Below are 25,021 nucleotides of genomic sequence, written 5' to 3' on the forward strand. Positions count from 1 at the left end.
ACAAAGCCACTTCCTCCCAGTGACCTCACGGTGACACGCAGCATGCCAACCAGCTCCCATAACGAGAGCCCCTAACGACGGCTGCTAATTAGCATCTCTAACAAGGCAGCCCGCCGGGCCTGCTGTCATTCCTGATCGCCGCTGTGTGCCAGTCGTGTGGTTGGCATGTTGCAGGCATGTCAGCAGAATACGGGGGTGATGACGGGTCACATGGAAGGCTGCACGCTCAGATTTCACAGGTCACATCTTTTTGCTGCTCACATCTTCTTCTCCTCAGCCAGATTTCCTGACAGCACATTCAGCCAGATGTGTTGGACGGCTTTGTCTTCCGACTAACTTCACACCTGAACTGGTATTTCTCTACACACTCAAACCCAAGGAAGCAAAAGACCATGAGGCTCTCCGATTTAAAGAATCAGTGTCATGGAAACAATGAACAAATGTAAAAAAGAGTCAGTCAGAGGTATAAACAAGCTTCTAAAAGAAATAGGCTTCATAGATGTAGACCAGAGATATCAAGACGCCATCTGCGCCTGCAACGGCCATCTTTGACCTTTGACCAGCAGTATTTCATCCTTGAGTTCCAGTGGACATTTGTTGAAAATTTGGAGAAAATCCCACTCAGTGTTTCAGAGATAAAATGTTTATGAGAGGCAACACTGACCTCTGACCCCGTAAACACACACACTAAACCTTCCTCTCGACACAGGATAGCCACACTCCACAAACTGGAGACACATCTTACTCTGTAATTATGTCAGCTGTGTTAATCACACACAAAACAGTTCTAGACAGCAAACAAGCTACAGCCTGCGTGTTGTGACTGAGCGAAGGCTGGACGCTCTTAGACAGTGAAGGAACAGCAGGAATAGGTTCCACATCATCACGACACCTGGAACATCCTGATGGAGAGGAGTCCCGCCATCATCTCCTGGCTTAAGCATTTAACGTCAGCTGATAAATCAGCTCAACCTGTGCAGCGCCGCTCTCTACTCTCAGATGTTCGTGTGCTCTGTAGCCCCTCCCCCTCAACGCTCGCTGCAGTCCCGCCCGATACAGGAAGCTAGATGAAGCACAGATGCTGTCAGACAGCTCAGCCCAGCCAACGTGTGTGGACAGAGGCCATGATGCAGCAAAACACCAAAATACTGCAGAAGCAACGTTTCAGATTTGCTCTGCAGGTGAAGATGAAATATTTACACGAGCAGAAGTGAGGATGCCCACAAAGAGCCAGCCATTGTGTCGCTGGTTCTATGAGTTGTAGCATGTCAGTGTGTATGTCAGAGCGGGTTAGCTCAGTGACCTTTGCCCTCAGGCCTGGCGAATCAGCGTCATGCGTGAGCAGCTTTTGCACAGGAAGCACACTGTGATCAACATCACTGTCATCGCGGCTCGCACTCTCGTCTTCCTGCCTCTCGTCCTGCAGCCGCTTCTGTCTCTGTTGGCTCAGTTGACTCATGGCATCCACAGAACCCGCCGAGATACCTCACCGACCTTAAAACGTAACTGATTCACGGGATCAGAAATGATCCCAAAGCAATCCAGAAGCTGAATTCTTGCTGATCAGACAGGTGACCTGCTCATCTTTCCACCTCCATGGAACAGAACCCTTGGCCTGTCGTCAACGAAGCACAAATACGACTGTGTTCTGTTTACAACTCTCCTCTTCAGAACTGCAGTTTTTAATTTGATGAACAGAAGCAATTCTTTTATTGGTGGCTGTCATCAAAGCGGCCTCAGGACAACACAGGGTCGCAGCAGCTCTCAGCAGCGAGGCAGGCTACTGCTAATAGTCTTCCTAGCTCAATGAGGTTTCTCCTAAAACAAATTAGCATACGTCTCTGAGCTAGCGATGACGTTTGGGATGATATGGTGATGGGAGACTGTTGTTGGCTGTCGCTAGCATGCCTGGCTTTTAGCCATCAACCTTTTCCCCTTATTTCCCTCCTCTTTCTTCTTCATGGCCTCTTTTTTTATTCCTTCCTCCTCCCCTCATCTTTGCATCTGTCTGAGTCCTTCTGCTTTCCTGATTCTCACTCTATCTTCCACCATCTAATCCTTTGCTGTGTCTTTACTGCCTCCTCATTTTCCTCGACCCTTTGTTTTGTCTTTGAATGCCCTGATCCATTTTTCCATCCTTGTCTTTCTTTATTCTCTCTCCTGTCTCCTCTAATACTCCTCTGTCCATCTCTTCTCTTCTTTTTCCTCCTCCATCCATCCTCCTTTCTGCTTCACCTCACCTGAACCATCCACCTCTCTGCACCCCTGACGCTCCCTGAAGCCTTCACTGAGCTAGTTAGCCAGCAGGCTAATGGCGAGCTGTGTGTTTGTATCTTCAGATAGGTTTCACATAGTCAACTAGCTTCAGGCTAACTCGGGTCCTGAAGGCAGCGCTAGTTTGAGCTGGATGGCTTTTTCACACAAACACACACAAACACACAATATTGTCATAGCTGTGTCACTCAGAGTCCGTCAGCATCCTGCTCGTGGCGTGGACGGTCGACAGAGATACTAGTCCTTCCTGACATGTCCCACAATGCTGCAGCACAAGGAACCAGCAGCAGCACAAACACACATCGTCCTCACACAGCTTGTCAGCATCAACACGTTTAACCAATAAGAGAGAAAAGAGTAGCATCACACAAGCAGCAGACCCTTAAGCTGTGTTTCTATACAGCGTGAAGCAAATTTTTGCTTTGCTTCACAAACAGTTTAGTTGCTGGATCCTATGTTTGTTCATGCCTTGAGAACAGGAGCCTGCATGGGTTTAGGCTGTTTCTGTGCATGTGAACCATCTTTTAGGTGAGAAGGCTGCTGTTTAAGTCCTTAACATCTGGCCGCTTTACAAAGGTAAAGCCGATGATATGCTGACCTACACTGTTGTGGCCGTGGGCTGTGAGAGCTGATGGGTCATGGCTGCTGGCGACTGGTGAGGAATGCTAAGCTAATATTAGCTGTTCCCACTTGCAAGACCTCTCGTCTTTGACATCATCTCATGTTTAAGTACTACAGCAATATTCAGGCCAGCAACAAACCTCAACATGAGTCCTAGCATTTTCTTCGCAGCACAACGTGAGCAGTGACCACTCGGTTTCACACAGCCGGGCACACTAGCTAGCTTGCTGGGACCTGTTACAATGCCTGTTCGTGTTCACAACCCCCAGGCAAGGATGCCAGGCTTGGCCCCTCATCCCCAAATCATCCCAAAAGCTGCCACTTGCTCCAGTAATCACCAGCCGCTGGTCAACACGTACGGTATATGAGGTATTCAGCTGCAAACTTCAAGCTACTGCTACGGTTGAAACGCAAGATGCAAACATACAAAGGCATTTGGTTCATCTGTTCTGGGCTACCGTGGAAACACGATCTGGGACAGCCAGGACTTGCACCCAGGACCATCTTGCTGTGAAGCAACAGCTAACCACTGAACCTAAAGCTAAAGCTAAGGTACGATAACAATTCTGAATGTTAAGGCCCATTTCTTGCTCACAACTCCATCTTCAGCGCACTTAAGAACAAGTTACAAGTCCTTCACTTGATTATGAAGCAGGGGGCCCATACTCCGCTATCCACAGCTCCTTTTAGAATTAATAATGTATGTGTAATTTTACCGTTTTTAAAATATGCATTGTTATAGATCAGTATCGTCCGCTATTAGGGTTCTTAAGCCCCACTGGTTCTGTACTGCAGTGGCAGTTTATTTATTTGTTTGAGTGCACTTTGTGTACGATAAAGAGCATCCATGTGCGAACCAGCAGTTTGACCTGCAGCTGTAGTTGTTGAGACGTGATGTTTCCAGGTCGTAAGTTCACGCCCGTTCCAGTCAGGCAAGCCAATGTTTCAGGAATGATTTTAAGGGATTTTTTTATTTTATTTATTTATCTCCAAGGTCCACTGGGACTCAAGGATGAATTGCAATGATTTCGGAGGTCAAAGGTTACGGTGGCATCATGGTAGACATCATGGAGGCCACACACTACGTCTACTTTCAGCCATGTTCTTACGTAAGATGTAGAAAGCAGAACTACATATTTTTCATTGTTGTATCTCTACTCTCTCAGTACTTCTTCCACCATGTTTCCTCTGTGACAAAACAAAATCTTTTCACAGTAGTGTTTCTTCGCCTTGAGCTCAGCTTAACCCAAGGATACAGAGAGCTCACATCTATTTTTAAACTTCTGGCGTGCATCTCTGATGGCCGTCAGCCTGGACTAACTGGGGGTCTTATTCTGGGTCTGACGTCGTGTGCAAACCCTGAAGAAGGTTCAGACTAGGAGCCCGCATGAGCTTCAGAGAGAGGCGTATAAAGCAGAGCTTAGGTGGAATGACCACGTTCATGTTTCCTTTCCTCAGCAAGACACATCATCATCAGAACTGGGAGGTGGGGTTAGCTCAGCCGCCGCCTCAGCCAAACATGTAACATTTCCTGTCATAAATGCAGAACGTCCACTCACCCTGCGTCGCTGCTGTCCCCACAGATTAAGGCATCCTTCGCTCCCTCCACCTTGTAGAAGTTGTCTGCAAGAGAAAAACCAAAACCTGGTTTTATCAGCAGTACAGCTCTGCTGCAGCGCCTCTGAAACACCATTCAAATAAATCCTCACCTCTTAAAAACAGATCATGGCTCTAATGAAGGGAGGGTTTACCACGGCCGGGATACGTGCTTCCTCTCAAGGTACCTAAGAAGATGGCAAGCTGGTGTCCGTGTTCATTTGATGGATATATGCGCTGGTACACAGAATTTATAGGAACTCATTAAGACTCAGTCACTGGTCGCCATGACGATGTGTCAATGTTGCCACCATATTGGAAAACCGCACCTCCTGCATAACCTTGAGGCAAACGTCTGTCCGCATTTCCATTCATCCTAAATCACTTTATTTCCAACTTATTTTTAAGGGGTTTGGTTTGTTACGAATGCCGAGCATCTTTACGCGGTCCTGTAGAACCCGAGAGGGCAACACGGAGAGGAACCAAAACGGATGGCTGGATCCAGGACGACGTATGCGGATAAAAACACGTCAGCTCGTGGACTCACATCGGTCCACTGATCGCAGTCTTCAGAGTGAGATGACAGTAAATGATAATATGAGGCGGATGATGAGAAGTTCTTCCTCTGTGACACAGCCTTACATAACTGAGGCGGCGGCGGGGAACCTGGCAGACGGTTGTCTCGGTATCCAGCGTGTTTGAGAGAAACAGTGACCTTAGATGCTGCCTTGACATTTTCATCCATTTGCCTTATGGGAGAAACTATTCAGGATATTCATCTTTAATTCAACACATAATTCAGACCACATGCATTTAACTCCAGCCATTATGGCCAATCATGGTCCGATGGACAAACATAGAAATGGAGGCATGAAAGGTGATGGGAACATGGAATCTGCTGAACCCTGCAAACCCAAGTTTAAACAGGAGAACTTCAACTGTCAGAGAACAACAGAAGCTTTTCAGTTGTTCAAAACGTAATTTATTACATCATGTGATTTAATTAGTATCGAATCGAACAAATTCACTTTTCTATCATATATCTCTTAACTTCACCTCTTCACCTCACCTTTATCTCTCTATTTATCCCCAAATGTGTTCCAACAGACTTCTTCATTTCTTAACTATGATGATCAAGTCTATCTTTACGTAGGTCTCACTTTCTTTCTTTTAATGGCCAAAATCGTCTTCATAAAAGTTTCCCCTGTTTTAACAAACAAAACCAGGTTTTCGGTGGTGGTAGCTTTTGACTGGGACCCGCGTAGCAACACAGTCACTTCAGCTTCTCAAGAGCACAGCAATTCATTTGTCATCAAGTGCATCTGGGAGACGGCGTCCTCGCCCGCCAACTAGAACTTCTGAGGTCTGGAGTGCTTTTGTTCACTGGCTCAAAGCACCTATGACGCTTTTACGCAGCGCTGAGATTAGTCACTGAGGCATTTTCTCCCCCGACAACACCGACGAGAACAGTATCTCACCTGCAGTTCATCACTCTGGCTTCCAGCGCCAAACCTCCCAGAGTAAATGCATATTAGCCCGCAGACTGACATTTAATTAAAGGTGTTTTATCATGCAACCCCCCGTCTAAGAAGATTTTATAGAGCAGCAGAAATTGTCTCAACAGGATATCGAGAGAATGAGCTTCATTTTGTGTCTTGACAAGCCTAAATACACCGCAGCCCCCCTCCAGCTTCTTAATCTGCAGGAGGAACCTGCGTGTGCGACAAAGACAGAAGAACTGTTGGTTCAAGCTCAAGAGAACATCAGCAACCATTTATCAGAACTTTCTTTCAGCCATTAAGTGGAATTATAACAGGAAGAGGAAGAAAATGACACTTTGCGGGCCACTGGGTTCGTTTCACATAAAAAAATTAAATTTGTTTACATCGAACAGATGACCTATGCCCCAAGCCCCGCCCTCTTTTTTATCCTCCAGTCATAACTTCTGCTTGCTTTGGGGAAGACGGATCAAATTAACCTCAAAGTGCACAACAGACAGAGTGGACGCTGCTTTCACCCTCATGTGATGCATCTCTGCTGCCGCCATCTTTCTGAAGTGATGGTTCAAACAGTGGAAAACGTTTGTGCAGCTTTCAGACGTGGCCACCGCACTATGGGAGCTTTGTGTGTGTGCTTGAGTGTCGGCGTGTGTTTTCATCACATCCCTTCCAAATTTTTTTCATTAACACTGCTTGGAGGCCTGACCTTTCCACAAAGGTCAAGGTGGGGGTGGGGGTGGGGGTCAGGGGAGGCTGGTGGTGCAGGCTGGGTTACAGGCAACAACGTTGAGCGGTCAGGGAAGGTTCAAGAAAAAGGTAGCAACACCCACAGGGCACTTTGTTCTGATGGAAAGTTCATTCTTGAACGCGGAACTCATCATCCCTTTAGTAGCCAGAAACACAACTTCATGTCAATGTTACGTATGAAAATATGCATGACTTAAAGCTAAAGCTAAACTAAGCTAAGCTATAGTGTGTTAACCAGGAAGTATTTGAAGGAATTCCGATCACCTGTCAAACGGTCAGCTACGCTATGTAGACGACATGCAGCTGTATATCCAGGCACATGGGTGGCTCCGATGCGAGAGTTGCACCCAAGACTCAGATTCCTCATGTCGAGCTCGATTAAAATAGGGAACTACAAGTATTCCCTTTTATAAAAGAGGAGAGGAATACTGCTGCTGCTGTTGCACTACTGCTGTGTCAGTGCACTGAGCTAGCCCTGCAGGCTAGCAGGGACTGATGGCGTTAGCATGCCCCCTGCCACGGCCTGTGTTTTTCACACGTTTGCTGTTTATGGTTGTCAACAACAGAAGAACTGTGGTTCCAAAGTATAGAGTTGTAACCAGAGAACAACAGAACATTATTCTCATTCAGCAGAGAGAGAGAGAGAGAGAGAGAGAGAGAGAGAGAGAGAGAACGTTGAACAGCCAAACACGAGTCCAAGTACAGCCCAAACTCAGACCCGCCCACCGCCTGACTCCAACCAGCCCAGCCTCACTTTGTCGCTGCGCTGGTCGACACAGCTGATAACCAGCTGGTTTGTCACATTTCTACATTCTGACACTAGAAAAAGAGCAGATTTCTTTGGGGAGAACATGTTGTTGTCATGTCCAACTACTTGAACTCAAAATGTTAATAAATCCGTTTCTCTTTCTTTGTTTCAGCTGCTCACCAAAGAGGAACTGAACCGCACGTGTTGATATTAATTTATCGAACGCTCCACCAAGAAGCTCAGCTGCTGTCAGCCAGCTCTGGACAGGCAGAGCAAACAAGGCATGATGGGAAATGTTTAGCATGGCATAGCAACATCCACCATTGATCTCCCCGCTGAGAACGAGGGGAGCCGAGTCTGCGATGCGATTTAACTCGGCGCGGCTCTCAGGTTTCACGACAGCTTTTAGAGGTCGATACAGGAGCCTGCGGGGGACATTTGTCTGATGTGATGGATGGCAAAGCCAACTGGAAATGAATAAATAGAAGGTGCATTAGCAATGAGCAGCATTACTGTAAGCTCGATGTTGGCTTTATTTTTGGGCAACATCACCTTTAACAGGAGGAACCTCAGCGGTGTGAGCAGGAAAGGTGGCTGATCAGGATGGAAGCAGCATTTCTACTGCAGACCTGAGTGACCGAGGCTCAGAATCAAATATCTACCCAATAAAACGGATGCTCAGGTTGGTTTGTACTAGACATACAGAATGAATGAATAAATTAAAGATAAAGTAAACGTACAAACCTAAATTAGTGTTTATCTCCAATCAAATGTTGGTGGCTGACAAACATGCATACAGCAAGCACGGCTGGATTAAGAAGGCCTGGATTCTTCCAGGCGACCTGGAGAATTCGTCAAGACACTTATTTGGGCATTTAGCCATTGTTAGCCATCAGCAGCTATCAGTAACTTCAAGCTGAGTAAATGTGGCTGGCTCTTTCTGCATGCTGGAGTCATTCAGTGGTACAGGCTCCCAGCGAGGTGAAATCCCCCCTTAAACCTACTTCCTAGGTCCCAATAATCCCTTCAAATGCTGGTCTCTTTTCATAAATAACAACTAGAAAGCTGAGAAACTCTATAAAGGTTTATTTAACAAGTGGAACAAACCACGGATGGCCTGTAGAACTAGAGGCCACTCAGAGAACATGGACGTCTGCGATGCAATATGATGTCATCGAATCTGGTTCCACATGAGTACCGAAGTTTGTTCAGTTCAAGAATTCCACACCCGGTAATCGATGAAGCGTTCCTGATCCTGATTTGACCACACCCCATCACTCAGGATCGTCAACACTGGTGGTGTATTGGTGTGTGTGTGTGTGTGTGTGTGTGTGTGTAAACACCTGTATACACATACATACATACATACACACATACATATACTGTGTGTATGTATATATATATACAGGATCGTCAACACTGGTGGTGTATTGGTGTGTGTGTGTGTGTGTGTGTGTGTGTGTAAACACCTGTATACACATACATACATACATACACACATACATATACTGTGTGTATGTATATATATATATATATATATATATATATATATATATATATATATATATAGATATAGATATAGATATAGATATAGATATATTTGTTTTCTTTTCTATTTTTCTGTACAGTTCTATTTATGTCTATTCTTTTTACCGTTATGGTAACAGTGCTGTGAATGTGTAGGAGATTGCAATTTCCCTGGCTGAGCGTCCAAAAGGGATGAATAAAGTAATCTGTCTGTCTGTCTGTCTGTCTGTCTGTGAGTGTTGAAGTCCAACAAAGTTTAGCGAGGGTGGAGGCGTGGAGGTGAATCTTGTATCGATATGTGAGGTGACACTGCTGAGCGTTTCAGTCACATGAGGAGAAACGACGAGCTCAGGTTTCATCTGACAGTCGCGTTAAGTGTTTCCTTAACCCTGACCTCCCCCCACCAACGTGTGTGTGTGTGTGTGTGTGTGTTGGTATGTTCCCATGACATATATCATGACCTCTGGTCAACATGGCTGACATGTCAGATAGTGTTCATAACAACTGACCTCACGTGACCTCTGTGTGTGTGTGTGTGTGTGTGTGTGTGTGTGTGTGTGTGTGAGAGAGAGAGAGAGAGAGAGAGAGACTTTTTCCTGTATGTCTGCGAGGACCAAGTTGCGTTCACGGCCTTTTATTAAATTGCCGTATTCATTGGTTCGGCACCTTCCCTCACACAGTTGTTCCAACGAGGACGTGTGAAGCTCATTACGAGAGTTTAAGTTGTGTCTTTCACACCTCTTCCCACTTTGAAATATGGATGTTGATGTGTGTTTTTAATTTTAAGGCTGATGTCACGTTCTTCTAGATCCTGAACATTTTCCAACATAATTCCAGCTGGAGTTTCTGCAGCCTGCCATCAGAAATGGATGCTAAAAAACAAGATGTATAAATCAGAGCACCACCTACTGCTCATCTCCACGGACAAACACCTACTCACAGTAGTGGTGGGAAAGCCACAGAAGCCACGTTTTCTTTTGCCAGGCTTCCAAAGATTCGGTTCAAATTAACAACGGGAGGATGCTAACCTGCCTCGAGACAATGGCCTGTCTTCGAAAAGGTGGTCAAAAACCTTCATTTGTGCACAACTTTGTGTACAAATGAAATGACGAACAGAAAAGACCCGTGGAGTTGTGACAGTGTATGATTTTCAAAAACTGGATGCCACAGCAAACTGCATTTGATCACCAGAGGAAGGAGTTTCCTCTGCATCCAAAAGCTCTCCGAAAACAAGGATTCCACCCATAAGGCTCCGCCCACATATGTATCTAAGTTAAACTAGCCTTAAGGTTAAGTGCCTCAGGAATGTCCTCACAAGTACAGAAGTGCATGCATGCGTGTGTGTGTGTGTGTACGTGTGTGTGTCACGTCGTGTATGAGCGACATTCCCGGTAAACAGCTGAACTGTAGATACACCACAACCCTGACAAAGTGTGTGTGTGTGTGTGTGTGTGTGTGTGTGTGTGTGTGTGTGTGTGTGTGTGTCGTCATTGACGTCAGCTGTAACCACAGTGCCAACATGACATTGTCCAGTCCATTTAGGAAACACCAGTCACAACGCCAGCATGACACACACACACACACACACACACACACACACACACACACACACACACACACACACACACACACACACACACACACAGAGCTCTACAGAACATACTAGAAGCCTGTCTTGTTCTACTGTTCCTGTCGTTCCTGATGTGGAAACCAGGCTTTTATAAACACTGAGGCCCGAGTCGACATTCCCGCCAGCGCACTCCCACCTCCCTAAAACAATTCTCATCGAGCACCACAACCGTCAAAATGATTTATTTATTTAGATTTATATATCCTTTTACTGGGTCAAGGTCGCCTGGTTTGGTATAAATAAAATAAATTCTTTTAGGAACCAGAATGTCTGAAAATGTACAGATTTTTCGTTCATCTCCTACTTCAGGTGTCCACATCAGCCGCGAGGGCTCCGTACTGACTGACTCCCAACTACCTGTGATGTCACAATCTACACTCTCATTTGTTACCAACCAACGTCGGCCCAATAAGAAGCTAAAAAAGCCCCGTCGCTCACAGGGGAGTCGCAGGACGGCCTTCACTTCTAGCAGCAGTCGAGCACAACAAAGAAGGCACAGAGCAGTAATACAGGAGCGAAAAAATACACCTTCATGACTTCCCCGCTCACCCGACCGCAGTTGAGGAGGGGCGGGACCAGTCCCACAAATACCAATCGTCACATCCACTGTCTTCCAACGCTGAACAACAGAGGAGGAGCGATTGAACCAGATGATCGTACAAGATGAACCCACACAAGTCATCCAGAGGAAGAACTACTTACATCCAAATATTGTGTATCATAGCAACCAAAGCGCTCTCACAAGCTCGCAGCTGAGAACTCTAGAGAAGAACTCCTGGCATGGACAGACACGTCTGGCGATGACACTGGAACAACCCACACACAGGCTCAGGGTAGATGTCTCACCCTCGTCGTTGATGAAGTCCTTCATGGAGGCCCAGGTCTTGTTGTTGCAGTAGAAGGAAGTGTTTGCTGGCAGGCTCTCGTTGACGCAGTGCGCCGTGCTGCGGACGCACTTCTGCCGCAGGTTCCCCATGAAGAGCTGCAGGCCGATGAGGGCGAAGACGCTCAAACAGAAGACGGTGAGGATCATGACGTCGGCCAGCTTCTTCACGGATTGGATGAGAGCACCAACGATGGTCTTCAGGCCTGCGTGGACGTCAGCGACGCCGCGACACAAACAGCGACACGTGACTGAATGCGAATGTCACATGTACTTAGAAATGACTCACAAATACAGAGAGATTTCAAAAGATGTTGAATTCTCATGTTGGATGACGAATAAATAGAGATTTAATGAATCAGGCGCAGTAAAGAAGGTGTTAGCAAGCGTGCGGCACCTTCTAAGCGTAACCCGATTCAGGAAGGGAAGACGAGCCAATTGGAATGGATCTGGAACGATCCGGACAGAGGAACACGTTCATGTTTTAGTTTTAGAATTCAAGGATTTTAGTGCTGTCACTTTTTCAGCCATCATAATCATCATCATCATCAGTAACATTCAGACAACCAGACGACAACACAGGTGAACACGTGGTAAAAACAGCAGGAACACACACGGGTGCAGACAAGTCGACCGTCCTCAGCCAATCAAATCACTCCTTCTTCTTCTTCAGTTGCCTCCAAGCACATTTTTGATTTCATTAATTCATTAGAAACAGACACTTTTCAATTTGAATCCATAATGTCATTAGCCAATAGAATCAACTGGTCGTGAAGCGTCTGCCAGCTAATGAAGGGCTCGCGAGGTCACTGATGAACCACGTCGCTGCTGCTCTCATAACGAGTCCCCGACGTCGTTATAACAGGAGCATCTCCTTCGTTTCAGCGCACGTCAAGATCATGCCAGTGCTGCCGTTACATGCAGAGTGGAGACATCCAGAGGTTCGCCGCCATCACAGCGTCAGATTTCAATGTGGAGAGAAGAAAATATTTCATCACTTAAAGGCAGAATCTGTTCTACGTGTAAAGAACAGAATCAAAACCCAGAAGTGGAAATTAGAACTCGACACAGCCGACAGAGGAGGAGCTGAACAGCCGGGAAAAATCAGAAATGAATCATCAGCACACATCGGTGCTCCGAGTCACTCCTCCCGCTTACAGAAAAGAAGCGTGCGAATTCACAAGTCTTTTGTTGGTTAATTGTCTAATGAGGTCTTGAAATAATGCGTATTTTGCGTACAGACTAACTGTCAGGTAAAAGTAATGTTACGAATACTTTACTGATACAAATAAGCAAAGAAACAATTCACAATGTATTTTAGGGAGCCAATTTTCACATCCAATTTTTTGCAACTTATTCATTAAAGACTTGTAAACCGGCTAATTATTTTGAATTGAAGATCATTCTTTATTATTTTGAGGTAATTTAATTTAATTTAATTTAATTTGCTAATCCATAACAAATTCTCATGATTGCAAAAATGCCACAATTCAAGATTTCACAGCAGTTGCAAGAAAATTAGCAAGTTTGGTCAAAAGTTTTGAAAAACTATGAAGGAATAAACAAAAAATAAATCCTGTTACTACATTCCCAACTAAACAGAATACATGTACACATATATAGCTACAAATAGATATATTTATATATAGAAAAAACAAACAACTTTATTTGTAATTATTAAAGGTATTATACATAAATATAAATATGTATCTGTCAATTAGCTGAACCTCTGATGTCCACTTCCATCCAGCAAATGTAGGCGGAGTTTCCTGCATACTACCTGTGTCTCTTTATCAGCGTATAAGTAGTAGTAGAGGTAGTAGTAGAAGTAGTAGTCGTAGTAGGGGTGGAAGTACCACAGTGAGGTAGTATGCAGGATTCCAAACACTGATCTAATGCTTCCAGCAGGCTGAGGCCGAGGGTGCGTTTGCTATTGGCTGGCCTGCGTTCACTTCCTCACCTGGGATGACAGAGATGGTTTTGAGCGCTCGCAGCACCCTGAACGTCCTTAAGGCTGAGACATTACCCAGGTCCACAAACTCAGTCACATATCTGCAACAAGCCGGGAGACAGAAGCACAAGAACAAACACACACAGAAGGGCGTCACCACACAGGACGACCACATGGAGGGACAGAGAGGCAGGAGGGACGACGGGAGAGACAGGCCAGGTGAGATGGAACAGTGGGGGGCGGAGCCCAGGGCCCCGATTTCCAGGAGGAGAAATCAGCTCTTTGCATGGATCTTCACCTTCATAGGTAGCCTGCAACTAAGGATTGGTTCAGTTCTTATTAGACCTGCTGTTTCAGGGCTGGACGCACACCAGCTTGATACCTCAGCAGTGGGTTTCTACTTTTATTTACGTCGGAGGAACGGTGTTTCAAACCCTCCACCTCAAACTAGTCTGGTTACGCTTGTAGGCTCACAACTGGACGATGACTTCAGTTGACCTGCTCCGCCTTTTGCCATTCTTAAAGTCGCTTTTCTAGGTGAAAGCACAGCAAACCTAAAGGCACCTGCCACGCAGGAACCTGCGCGCTGCGACAGTGACGATGACTCAGGCGGGTTTGCTCTGTTCTTTTGGTGAATAGCTGTCGAGATGGAAAACAGATCGAAACATATTGTGGCACACAAGCATGACCAATAGCAAGTGAAGGCCGGGGCCGCTGCAGCAGGGCTGAGCGTGGCCCCCGTGAGCAGGAGGAAGGTTTGAAAATCTACGGTTGAGAAGCTGGAACCAGCAAACGCGTCACTCTTTTAGCTGACTTACAGTCCGATACTTTCTCAAAGCAAGAACGGCCATTCAGCTACGTTCTGCTAGCTGCTAGCCACTGATGCTACCGATTCAGAGCATGAATGCAGGCAAGGAAAACATGTAAAAGGAGAGTCCGATATTTAATGTCATGATTGAACTTTTTTAATTATCAGCATGCTCCAAATCGCTAATTTGGCTTAGCGCAATGGAACAGCGGCTAGCTAAAGCGGTTTCACACACATTCTGTTCTCACTAGCAGTCACAGTTACAGTTTGATCGTTTAATATCAAGACTGGTCGTGACCACAAACCTGCTGTTGGTGTCTGACTGCTCAAATTATCCCTGTTGCGGCGAGTGAAGGTTAAAACACCGATGCGACGGAGGGTTCGAGGACTGACATCACATCGGCAGCGAGGCTTTCTGAGATGGTTTGTATTTCTCATGAAGGTTTTTACTTTTTGAGCTGATCGTGTTCTCAGATTTGACGCGATGCTTTCCTTCTTCACTGTTTCTTGAATGCAGACCAGGTGATTTGACCTGTGCCCTCAGATTAAGCAGAAAGTAAGAGGAGGGTGGAGCCTGGCATCGCAGGACACAGCAGACATTGGACGGACAAGAGAAGACGTTTACAACCACGTTACGATAAATGCTTTTTTTTTCTCTCCTTGTTGCCCCCTGGTGGCCTTACCTGGGATGACCGAGATAGTTTTCAGGGCTCTCAGCACTCTAAAGGTTCTCAGCGCCTGCAGGTTCCCTACTTTGATAAACTCGGTTAACAGCCTGTAGGGGGCAGTTTGGTGGTTTTCAACATACAACAAAGAAGACAAGCACAGCAAAGTCTGAAAATACTGTTGGTCATCAAAGGTACATACCCTGACTTGTTAGACCGTTTCCAAAACAAGCCTCAACAACCATGTAGACGTTCCAAACAGAAACAACTGGGAAAACTGACCAAATCAAGGATGAAATCAGGGCATGTATCTTAAATATTTCTGGAACGTGAAAACCAATAAATAATTAAAAAACGAGATATATTGTATAATCTTAGACATTCATATTGTGATTTTGGATATGTTCCCAGGTATATTAACCACACATGTTCTGACCTAGTGATTTGTATCAAATGTAATGGTGTTAAACAAATGATGACAACTCAACTGAACGTGAACCAATGGGGCATCTCTAGTCAATAAGATGTCCAACACAGCGGAACCCTTCAGGTCATTCCTCCATTCAGTCCCATCCTGACAAACTGTGGGACGTCGCATCGGGACGACAGGAAATGTTGCAATGGCGCTGAAAGTCCCACCTGCCGTGTTGAGCCTCCCATGTACAGTCTTTGGCCTCTCGGCATCTGATTTGTTTGCTAATAACATTATTTATCAGCGAGCGTATCAATAATTGATTGATGTTAAAAACGTCACGAAACTGCTGGTTTAGCGACGGCGGCCTTTAACGTGTCATTACAGCTGCAGTAGCACAGGGGCGGGGAGGGTGCACTCTGTTACCATGGGAATCCTGACTCAGTGGGAGTGGCTGAGGAGGACATCAATCAAACATTTAATGTGTGTGTGTGTGTGTGTGTGTCCCCATCAGGAAGGTGTGTCTATTTACCGACCATCATTCTGGTTTTTAATAAAGCTCGGCCACAGAGGGGTGATGTGTCAGGGGCGGAGAGTGTGTGTTGTAAAGAGTGTGTGTGTGTGTGTGTGTGTGTGTGTGTGTGTGTGTGTGTGTGTGTTAATAGGTGCCTTATGTGTCCCTGTGCTGCTAAAGATCCATCTGACCGCGGGATGGCCCTCGGTTCAAGGACACATGAAGACACTGAACAAGTGTGTGTCTGTGTTTGTGTATGTGTGTGTTTGTGTGTGTGTGTGGGGGGGGGGCTGAGGTCAAAGTGCAGATGAAGACTTGATGACAAAGTAATGGAATAACAGTGATGGAGGGATGAGAGCCAATTGTTGCAGTCAAAATTTCTTGATTTCTTCAATAATTGTGGATTAAAAGATCCCTAAAATTGCTGTATTCTGAGAAAGAAAAATTCTAAAGAAAATCTTTTTTTAAGAAAGTCGAGTGTTATCACTTCCGTTTAGGGCAAATTAGAGGATCTCACTTTCCTCTGCTGCTTTCCACAGTATCTTCATCTCAATGGTATGACATCACATGGCCTTCTTAACGTTTCCAAAAAAAACAAATCACATAGAGAAGAGTGAAGAGGTGGACGAGCAGCCAAGGACTCGGTGCTTCGCTAGAAGAAGCTTGTTTTGATTGCCAATCTCACATCCGAAGCTTCAGGGTCTTTAAATCCACACAGGAATGCAGGTGATGCAGGTGTGCAAGTGGGTGGGGGTGGTGTCTGCACGCTGGGGCTAGCTTAGATTTAGCTTCAGTGAGTTAGCTGGCATTGGCGAGGATGGCGTACCCAAGGGAGAGGGAGGAGATCTGGAGTCTCACACCAGGTCAAAGGTCACCTGAGAGAAGCTGGTGGCCTCCATGGCTCTGGATGTAAACAAACATGGAAGGCCATCTGTGCCCAGCTAGTTTTAGCCCTATCTTACAATTTGTCATTCATGTGTTTTGTTTCGTCGTGTTCAATTTGACTCGACACATTAAACAATGTCAGTTCTAAGTCGGGGACGCGTCTGGATTCCAGTAAGAGGGGTTTATTTAGGAATAGTTCCATGTAACATAATGAATACACAATCAAAACAGTGATTCTGTCATTTTTGATGGATAAAAGTCCTTTTTTGTTTTTTAATCAGAATGACCACCATTGATTCTCCAAGATGTTGAAGAAAACGTCCTGGATCTGTGTGAGTGTGTCTGGAGCTGCTGGCTCTGGCGGAGTCGTGATGTTACTCACAGGAAGAATGTGAAGTGCAGATGCTCACATTAGCAGTGTTAATGGTGAATTTGTCCTCTAGGTGAAGCCATCTCTCCCTCCCAGGGACTTGGCTGCAGGGCGTCAGGGTCACATTATGTAACTGGGCAGACGCGGCTGCCCACCGTCTCAGGGCACCTTCATCAAGACGTTCCAATTAAGCGGGGCGGCAGCAGCGTAGGTGACGCCGCTTCATTACACTACAGTAACCTCTGAGCCCAGCCTCGGGGTCAGCTATTGATCTGATCAGTTCATTCTGATCATTTATCTTCCTGGCGGCGCCCCTCGCTGCATGTCTCCCGCTCCTCTGCTCCCTGATGGATCGCCACCTGATCGCTAACCAAACCAAAGCGCAGCGATTTTCCATCAGTCAGTCAATTACTGAAGTGGATAGGTCACGCTCTTTTTCTCTGCGAGACAAAACGGCAGGCCGCTGCTGGCAGGGAGGGAAGACAGAGCCTCAGAGCTGCAGTTTGTGTCTTTTTCTGGCTTGAATTGGCGGTCTGACAGTCATTTATGTGTCGGGGAGTTTCGGGAGCCTTGAGCTGTTTAAACTGGTAATTTGGGAAATGTAAGGCTGACAAAACCACATTTGTCTTTTTCTGCACAAACACCTCCAGTGATGGTCCGCTCCTGTTCACATGATGGCAGTTTTATTGTGATCGCTGCTTCTCATTTCCCTTGTTATTTTAAGATATTCACCTCTAAAAAAAAGTAATTTAGAAGGACACCAGAGACTGTCTGTAGGAGAGCAGCGTCGTTTTCCTTACTGTGCAAACGTGTCTGCAGAAACTCTCTAACTTCTAAACCTACACAGAGAAGTGTGTGCGGTATTACAGACGAGCTTTTATTTTTGAATACAGCAGTAATCCTGTCATGTCACATTGCTGCTCACAGCCTCTTCCACAGATTCATTCCAGTTATTTCAACTTTTCCTGCACAGAATTCCACATTAAAAATCTCCCAGTAACTAAACAATTATTCCAATTTCTTTGCAGGCTTTTATTGTGAAATATGACTAGGCAGTGACGGTAGCCTGACACCAAAAGAAACTGAGAAAGATAAAACGGTTTTCAGTAGAGAGTGTTTCTCATTTTCAGGTGTTCTGGAACCTTTTGTTGAATTTTATAACCTAAACCAATTAAAAAGCTTTCCATATTGCATCATCTGTTACCAGGTAACATTCAGGAAGAAGAGCTCAACTTTCTGACCTTTTGCATTGGTCTTTTTTGTTATTCGTTTGTTTAGTTGCCTGCAAACTAAAAGGGTGTGTATTGTATTGACTCATTTCTTCAGCGCCATAAAGACTTGGAATTTGACATCATCAATTAATCAAACAATAAAGCTGAACGTTATTTCACATTGCAGGGGGGCAGGCGCACGTCCACGCCAATGAGCACGGCATGACCGCGCAACCCTCAAAATTAAAGGTATTTGGAGTGGAATTGTGTGCTTTTTCAGGTACCAGTCTGGTGTGTGCGTTTCACTCACGCCATGACGATGACGCTGAAGTCAAGCCAGTTCCAAGGGTCCCTCAGGAAGGTGAAGGGTCCCACACAGAAGCCCCTCGCCAAGATCTTAATGAGGGACTCGAACGTGTAGATGCCAGTGAAGGTGTACCTGGGAGGAGGGATGGACAGCAAGTCTTGTACATAGGTCCAGTTACACTGAGTAGACCGGACACACGAGCACGTCATGCAACAGGGTGAAGCTTTACACATCAACCTATTCAAACCCAGAGCCAGTAGGAAATGATTGCTGATCGTTTTGAAATGCTTTTTATTGGCATCTCAAACTAACAGCTACGTCGGTGTAGCAGCACTACTAATATATCAATACAACACATTAATACCTCTAAACTATGCTTTCAACCTGAGCTGAAAGTTATTTAGAACCAAGAACATAAATATATCTTTTCAATAAAATGATGCCCACTGACTCAACTGAGAAATACAAAATAATAATAATAATAATAATAATAATACAACACTTGGACAACAACAACAACAACCCTCATCCCTGCTATGCTAACGTCCTGTTGGACTACAAAAAATCTCATCCTTGCTATGCTAATGTCCTGTTGGACTACAAAAAATCTCATCCCTGCTATGCTAACGTCCTGTTGGACTACAAAAAATCTCATCCCTGCTATGCTAACGTCCTGTTGAACTACAAAAAAATCTCATCCCTGCTATGCTAACGTCCTGTTGGACTACAAAAATATCTCATCCCTGCTATGCTAACGTCCTGTTGGACTACAAAAATATCTCATCCCTGCTATGCTAACGTCCTGTTGGACTACAAAAACATCCCATCCCTGCTATGCTAACGTCCTGTTGGACTACAAAAATATCCCATCCCTGCTATGCTAACGTCCTGTTGGACTACAAAAATATCTCATCCCTGCTATGCTAACGTCCTGTTGGACTACAAAAATATCTCATCCCTACTATGCTAACGTCCTGTTGGACTACAAAAATATCTCATCCCTGCTATGCTAACGTCCTGTTGGACTACAAAAATATCTCATCCCTGCTATGCTAACGTCCTGTTGGACTACAAAAATATCTCATCCCTGCTGTGCTAACGTCCTGTTGCACAACAAAACGACCTCATCCAAAAATACCTCATTCCTGTACCACTCAGCAGATCTCGGGCCACACAGTTTGATATTGTTCACCTTTGATTTATTTTGTCATGCAGGCAGACATACGGCGTCCAGGTGTACTTACTCCAGGTACTTGGCCCAGTACGCCGGCTCAGACATGGCCATGAAGCAACAGTTGGTCAGGATGGTGCACATGATGAACAAACTGAATAAAGTGAGCAGGTTAAGGAAAAACAAACCCTACAAACGCACCACACACACAATGCAAGATGATGGAGACGTGTGTGAAGAGCTGCTCCACAAGGACGTGCGGGGGTCCTGGACGCCGACAGCTCCAACACAAAGAGCCTGTCTTCAGCTCACCGTCAGCTGCCTTGAACTGGCAAAGCTTTTTTCCCCTCCTGCTCTGATACTTTGATTTAAAGATAAACTTCCGGCTGTTGTTAGCCGTCAGGCCCATTAGCTTCGAGCTACAAATGTGAGAATGATCTTTTCTGACTTTTGAATTCCCAAAGAAGTGACGAAGGAGGGAAAACACATCTCTTCCTGGGAGTTATTGAAGGAGACATATTGCTTCAAGGAAGCGTTCCCGCTCACATTTGAGCCCAGCTTACAGCTGCATTCCCACCTTACTTTTTTTTTGTACATCCACCCATCCGTCAGCAGTAAAGCATCCTCACTGGCTTTATTTTGGCATTAGGGTGCCACCTCACAGAGAAGCTGTCATCGTTTCTTGTAATTCTTTCAAACGATAATCTATTTGATGACCTGAGATGATGAGGACACATTAAGTGTTGTGACTCAATTCCAGAGGAGGACTGAGGGACGGGAAAGAGAAAATAGTTTCGATATTATTGTGTTGGTGGCTGAGCTCCACCTCTGATAGTGTTTTTAATTGGAGAAGTATTTTTGGTGTTTTATTGAGCATCTAAAAGCCTCCATAAGAAAACCTTAATCAGCTTGTTCCGCCCAGAAACCCCTGATGAAAAAGATCCTGTTAAAAACTTTTTTAGCTACAAGAAAAATTTGACAAGAACCTAAAATGTGCACGTAATTTTTATACTTTGTGAAGCAGCAGGTGTGTTACGATGCATGCCAGAGGAGAGCAGTCAGTCCCGTGTTCTTTCCTGTGCTGAGAGAACTAAATGGAATGTAAAATGAAAATGTCCTCAGTGTCATGTTGGCAACCGAGAACATTTTATGACTTGGTTGCGAGTCTCTGCATGTAGAAACGTCTCTTTTGGCATTAAAAACACACCTTTCTCTCAGCAAATTCCCATTAGCACTCAACAAAGATGAAGCGAACTGAAAGCTTGAGCCCAGTTAGCCTGTGTGTTTCTCTGCTGCCATATTCAATGCAGCAAATTAATATGCCATTAATTGTGGTGGCGGCGGGAGAACGGGCCCACTCGCCTCTAATCTTCTTATAATGGGGCGCTGTAACTTTCCAAACTGTCAGAAAGCAGCGATACATGTTAAGTATCACCTGCCTTGTTCAGCACGCCGCTCTGGCTGAGGTGGGAGAGATGTGGTGAAACCTGGCTCAGCTGTCAATCACAGCTATAAATGAATCATAATTATTGTAATTTGGCAGAAGGAACATACTCCCTGTGTGAGCGCAGCCCAAACTCCAGTTGGAAGTTGTTGGAGCGGCAGCGTAATTGTTGATTGAGTGCCAGCTGTAATGATGTTGCCGGAGCTGGGTGGCAGGCGGCGAGGTAATACAGTTACCGATTGACAAACAACGCAAATGTCCCCCCACCGTCACACCGCACAGCCAGGAGCTAATTATGGCGTAACGATAGCCCTGCTGTTGTGGACTTCCCAGGCCACCGTACCGGTAATGTCATTATACCGCCCACATCCACCCCAGGATCTATCTGCTCTCTCCTCCACCTTCCTCCCCTCCTTTCTTTCATTTGTCCTACAAGCAGACGTAAAGGTTCCTGCCGGTGCTATAACACCAACCAGTGTTTCCCCGAGGGGGGGGGGCATATATCTTTACTAACTATTGTGCGATGTGCTGCCAATACACCAGAGAAAAGCCATCAACAAACAACCTTCACATGCTAACCAGGCTAGCTGCCAGCCATGCTGCCTTGGACTGTTACTCCCACCGTTAGATATGCACCATTATGAATACTTATTAGGTTGATATTAAAGCAACAATTCAATGAAAGTGTATTTTACCTTTAAAGTACACACTTTATGTGTGTGTGTGAGTGTGTATATGTATATATTTGTATTATGATTTACTACTCAAACCCTGAGAATCAGTAAGATCCAAGCTTGTAGATCTAGCAGGTCCTAAAACTCAGAAACAAGAGAGAGGGCAGTAAGTAGTGATGTGACTTTACCAGCTACAAGCTAGCAACAGGATGGATACACTTCCTGACAGAGTTTTGGCAATGCTGCTTTTATTTTGAAGGCCAGATCCCTGAGCTGGGAGTGATTTAGTCAGTAACTGCTTCAGGATCAGTCCTGACCAAACAGACAGGACCAAAAGTATTTCGGAAGCCTAAATCCACGGGTTCTCGCTCAGCGTAGGGAACAACAGATGCAACGCCAGATCTTCAAATCTGACACTGAGTCACAGGAACATCCAACAACAACTCCAGCAACAGCAAGTCCATGACAACGCAACGCAAACAAACACAAACTAACAATGAAAGCAACACGACTATGACACAGCTGATGGCAGCAGTGCAGCTCTGTGGTCTCAGAGCAAAGCCTCATGGGACGCAAAACCCAATGTGTGTCCTTCAAAGCAAAGCCTGATGGGATATGAGGTCAAAAAGTTGTGTTGCAGGATTACAAGAAAACACAAAATCCTACAATTGAAATAATTGTACTCTGTGTGTGTGTGTCTATGTGTGTGTGTCTGTGTGTGTGTGTGTGTGTGTGTGTGTGTGTCATTGTGGAGCTCACCCCACAGCCTGTCACTGTGGCGCCACTGTGGTCGGGCAAAAATCCAGAACACACTTGATCACACACAAACACTTACAAAAGCACTCACACACTAAAAGTCCACTTCACTGCCACAACTTGTGCTCTCGCAGCGACGCGGCCCCCTCAACACACACTTGTTCTAATTTTTGTTTTCTGTCTCATTATCCAACACACTCACACGGACATGCACGCAGCACATCAGCAGCACCACACCTCTGCTGCCGACCTCCTCACCCACTTATCCCCGTGACAACAGCAGCGTGTCCGCCGGCTCGACATCGCTCAACACCAGCAGCCGCCTCCCACGGTAAAAATAGATGGGTGTGAGGTGAGGATGGGGGGGTGGGCCTGTTGAGTTTTGGGTGTGAACTAATATCTGTCATGTTGGTGTCTGGGCCCTGTAGCGGACGCCGGCGTGGGACAGGAGCCTTGGTGAGAGCTCCATCACAACATCTGGAAAATGGAACATCAACTGAAATGCACATCTGTTTACAACATCCACTTAAGTCGATGCAGATTAAATAAAAGTACAGCAGTTTTTACCTCAACTCAACAAACCTTGAACGCGTCTTGAAACAGCGGCTGCTAACAAGCAGCTGAATGAGACGCAACCACCACCGACAGTAAACACAGAGGAAGCAGGAGCTGAGGTGGCCAAGTTGCCTGAAATGTTCCTGGCAAACGAGTTAACTAACTCTAACTAACCCTAACCAGCCCCAACTAACCCTCACTCCACTGATTCTGGTGCTAGCTCGTCTCTACCCAGATGGTAAAACACAAGTGGCCCACATCCGTTCCAGAAAATTCAGAAGAACCTGTAAAACAGACCCAGGCTGGTGTCCTTTGCTCCACCTGGGCCAATCCTGGACCCTATCTCATCTGGGCCGACCTGGAGCCAGAGCTGAAGTCCAGAAGACACGGGCCAGCTCAGGTTCAGTTCCATACTGGTTCTGAGCAAGAGCTGCAGCGGGTCATTAAACAATTCAAAATACTCCAATTGATATTCCTCCTATGAAAAAAATAGTTGTAGCAGCTAAGCATCGATCCATCTGAGGTTTCAGCACGGTGATGAATCCCCCCCCCACACACACACACACACGGAATACCCTGGTGTGCCTCATTTTTCCATTCCATTTCCATGACTGTACTCACAGGAGGCTGAGGTACAGCGAGCTAGCAAGGCTGATAAGCTCGGACACTGACGAACAGTCCGCTAACTGATGAGGGTTCTATCAACCAATCTGGGATGATTTCACCTGCACTGACAGAGTTCCATCAAGAACCTGATGTTCTCCCTGACTTCTTAAAAAGTAGCTGCAGGGTCGAAGGTCAGAGGGTTGCACAACGGCCAGGAGCAAACACTCGACTAGGCTGAGATTACACAAACAATCTGTGTGTGTGTGTGTGTGTGTGTGTGAGTTTGTACGTCTGTCTGTGTGTGTGTGAGTGTGTACGTCTGTGTGTGTGAGTTTGTACGTCTGTCTGTGTGTGTGTGAGTGTGTACGTCTGTCTGTGCGTGAGTGTGTACGTCTGTGTGTGTGTGTGTGTACGTCTGTGTGTGTGTGTGTACGTCTGTGTGTGTGTGTGTACGTCTGTGTGTGTGTGTGTACGTCTGTGTGTGTGTGTACGTCTGTGTGTGTGTGTGTACGTCTGTCTGTGTGTGAGTGTGTACGTCTGTCTGTGTGTGTGAGTGCGTACGTCTGTGTGTGTGTGTACGTCTGTCTGTGTGTGTGAGTGTGTACGTCTGTGTGTGTGTGTGTGTGTACGTCTGTGTGTGTGTGTGTACGTCTGTGTGTGTGTGTGTACGTCTGTGTGTGTGTGTGTGTACGTCTGTGTGTGTGTGTACGTCTGTCTGTGTGTGTGAGTGCGTACGTCTGTGTGTGTGTGTACGTCTGTGTGTGTGTGTACGTCTGTGTGTGTGTGTGTACGTCTGTGTGTGTGTGTGTGTGTGTGTGTGTGTGTGTGTACGTCTGTGTGTGTGTGTGTGTGTGTGTGTGTGTGTGTGTGTGTGTACGTCTGTGAGTATGTGTCATTTACTGGCCATATTTATGGTCTGCAAGACAGCAGACGATGATATCTGGCGTAGAAATACAACCACCAGATCGAGGCTCTCCGGCTGAAACACCTTATTGGTCAAAAGTCTTCTTTTGGAAACCTTCCAAATGTAGGACGGCGTCTCAGGGATGGAGGATGTCCTCTGGTCACGACACCCCCCCCCCATATTTACATTTATCTGCCCCTAATGACACAATCATTCAACATCAGCTGCATAGCTACTTTAGCTTTAAATTCACTTTTTAAAGG

At 45.8% G+C, this 25,021-nt stretch overlaps 1 protein-coding gene across 4 annotated transcripts in view; it reads right to left on the minus strand.

Moving 5' to 3' along the window:
- LOC147241290 (sodium channel protein type 5 subunit alpha-like) overlaps positions 1-25,021 on the minus strand; it is a 142,151-nt gene that overhangs the window by 75,112 nt on the left and 42,018 nt on the right. For 3 of the 4 annotated variants that reach the window (XM_086191509.1, XM_086191511.1, XM_086191512.1), the window contains 5 exons: positions 19,893-19,982; positions 18,652-18,780; positions 13,486-13,577; positions 11,489-11,731; positions 4,455-4,518 (listed from right to left, as the gene is read on the minus strand). In XM_086191509.1, the coding sequence (XP_086047635.1) occupies positions 4,455-4,518; positions 11,489-11,731; positions 13,486-13,577; positions 18,652-18,780; positions 19,893-19,982 (618 nt within the window). Of the gene's footprint in view, positions 1-4,454; positions 4,519-11,488; positions 11,732-13,485; positions 13,578-14,967; positions 15,060-18,651; positions 18,781-19,892; positions 19,983-25,021 lie in introns of all 4 variants that reach the window. The other variant, XM_086191510.1, reaches the window with a different exon arrangement.

Source organism: Aulostomus chinensis, chromosome 21, assembly GCF_037954235.1.
Source record: "Aulostomus chinensis isolate RoL2024-O1b breed Wild chromosome 21, RoL_Achi_v1.0, whole genome shotgun sequence".
NCBI classification, from domain to species: domain Eukaryota; kingdom Metazoa; phylum Chordata; class Actinopteri; order Syngnathiformes; family Aulostomidae; genus Aulostomus; species Aulostomus chinensis.